At 47.2% G+C, this 1,888-nt stretch overlaps 1 protein-coding gene across 3 annotated transcripts in view; it reads right to left on the bottom strand.

Annotated features, from left to right (window-relative positions):
* The window catches only part of SMG5 (SMG5, nonsense mediated mRNA decay factor), a 34,549-nt gene that overhangs the window by 24,537 nt on the left and 8,124 nt on the right, over positions 1 to 1,888 (bottom strand). For all 3 annotated transcript variants that reach the window (XM_023516481.1, XM_003795261.3, XM_023516480.1), the window contains exons 3-4: positions 1,439 to 1,562; positions 956 to 1,112 (exon numbers count right to left, since the gene is read on the bottom strand). In XM_023516481.1, coding sequence (XP_023372249.1) covers positions 956 to 1,112; positions 1,439 to 1,537 — 256 coding nt within the window. In that variant the 5' untranslated portion in view covers positions 1,538 to 1,562. The remainder of the gene's footprint in view (positions 1 to 955; positions 1,113 to 1,438; positions 1,563 to 1,888) is intronic.

Genomic DNA, 1,888 nt, shown 5'->3' with positions numbered 1-1,888 from the left:
GGGCTGGTCTCAAGCCCATGAGCTCAGGCAATCCACCTGCCTCAGCCTCTGTGCCTGGCCATCCTAGCACTCTTTGAAACCAAAGTGGGAAGACCACTGTAGCACAGGAGTTCAAGACCAGCCTGAGCAAGAGCAAGACCCCTTATCTACTAATAAGATAAAAACTAGCCAGACATGATAGGTACCTGTAGTCCCAGCTATTTGGGAGGCTGAAGCAGGAGGAGTTTGAGGTTGCTGTGAGCTAGGCTGACACCATAGCAGTATACCCAGGGTGACAAAGTGAAACTCTGCCTCTAAAATAATAATAATAATAATAAAATACATAAAACACAGATCCTCTGCTTCTGACTGGAGAATGCTGCCATGTGGTGCATGTCCCCTGGTAAGAGACAGGGGCATGGATATACAGGAAAGAAAGAGACACAAAGAGCAAGGAGAGTTGGGGAAGGAGCTTGAAAAGGTGGCTGATCTGAAGAGTAAACTAGAAAAGGAGGTAAAACCATAGCTAGCAGTGCCTCAGTTTACTGAAAAGAGATGTGCACTATCTTAAAAGATCATCCACAATTTTCCCAATTTTTCTAAAGATTTCCACACTTTTATCAAATAGTGAGGAGCAATCCCTAAAGTCAAAAGAAATAGTGCTGGCCAAATTCATCTGAGAGAAGAAAAGAAATATTATGAACACCCTCTTCTAGTGCCAGACCTACTCTAGACTCTTCTGTCTTCCCCCCACCTCTGCATCTGTCCACAATCCCAGGCATCTCTCTTTCCTTAAAATCTTTACCCCAGCTCATATGGTTGTTTGGATAAATCTCAACTTTGCAAACCATGTGTAGGTCTTGCTGGAAGTCTCTCTCCCTGGCTGGGCTACATGATACATGAGCCCTGAGGAATAAGAAGGCCAGAAGTGGAGACGTAAGAACCTGCTCACATCCTCCTCTCAGGTCTCACTGACCTATGAGGGGGTCGGTGACATGTGTCCAGTCAATGCAGCATTGCAGTTCAAGCTGGTAGTGGGACTGGATGTACAGAAGAAGATGCTGGTAGAAGCCAATGCCAGCAACCAAGTGTGTCCTGTAGGCACACTCCAGAGTGCTCCGGCTGTGGACGTGCTGCAGAATAGGAAAGGAAAAGAGCAGAACTAAGCAAAAGCTCAAGGGTCCTACTTTCCCCTCACACGTATCTTCTTAGCTCTGGAACTTCCTCTTCATCTCCTCTCACTCACAAGTTAACCCATACTCTCAGCTCCACCTCTCTGGCCTGGGACCAGGGACCAGGCTGCCCTCTTTCTCCAACCCTAATTACACCTCCCTCCCTCTCTCCCTTGAGCTGTCTCTTCCTCGATCCCTACCTCCACATGCACTCTGGGTCCACTTTCCTAGCTATTTCTTACTTATCTCGCTTCCCCTCTTCCCCAAGTTCTAGGACCTTCCCTTACCTTTTTATTTGTCTTGATAAGCTGGATAACTTCATAGTATACCTTTCTCCAGAGCAGCTCCTCAGCCTTCCTCCCATAGTCCACTGGGTGCAGAAACATAAGCTTGACACAGAGCTCACGCAACCTGGGAGGGTGCAGGGGAACATGAGACAAACCACCCATCCCTTAGTAAGGAACACAAAATTAAGGGGAAGGAAACAAGGATTCATGTGCCATAACATTCATTTGCCCACCAACAGAGCTCTGTGCCTCCCAAGAGATATCCTGGGTCAGACGTCCACAACAGCAGTCTAAAAGGCAGTGGGAGACCCAAGTGACAGAAGCAGAAAGTAGTAACAATGTTTTTTTTTGTTCTTTTTTTTTTTTGAGACAGAGCCTCAAGCTGTCACCCTGGGTAGAGTGCTTTGGCATCACAGCTCACAGCAACCTCCAACTCCTGGGCTCAAGTGA

The sequence above is a fragment of the Otolemur garnettii genome, unplaced genomic scaffold (assembly GCF_000181295.1).
Source record: "Otolemur garnettii isolate 467f Iridium unplaced genomic scaffold, OtoGar3 scaffold00091, whole genome shotgun sequence".
Taxonomy (NCBI): domain Eukaryota; kingdom Metazoa; phylum Chordata; class Mammalia; order Primates; family Galagidae; genus Otolemur; species Otolemur garnettii.
Note: the sequence above shows the minus strand (reverse complement) of the source record. Positions and strands in the feature narration are given on the sequence as shown.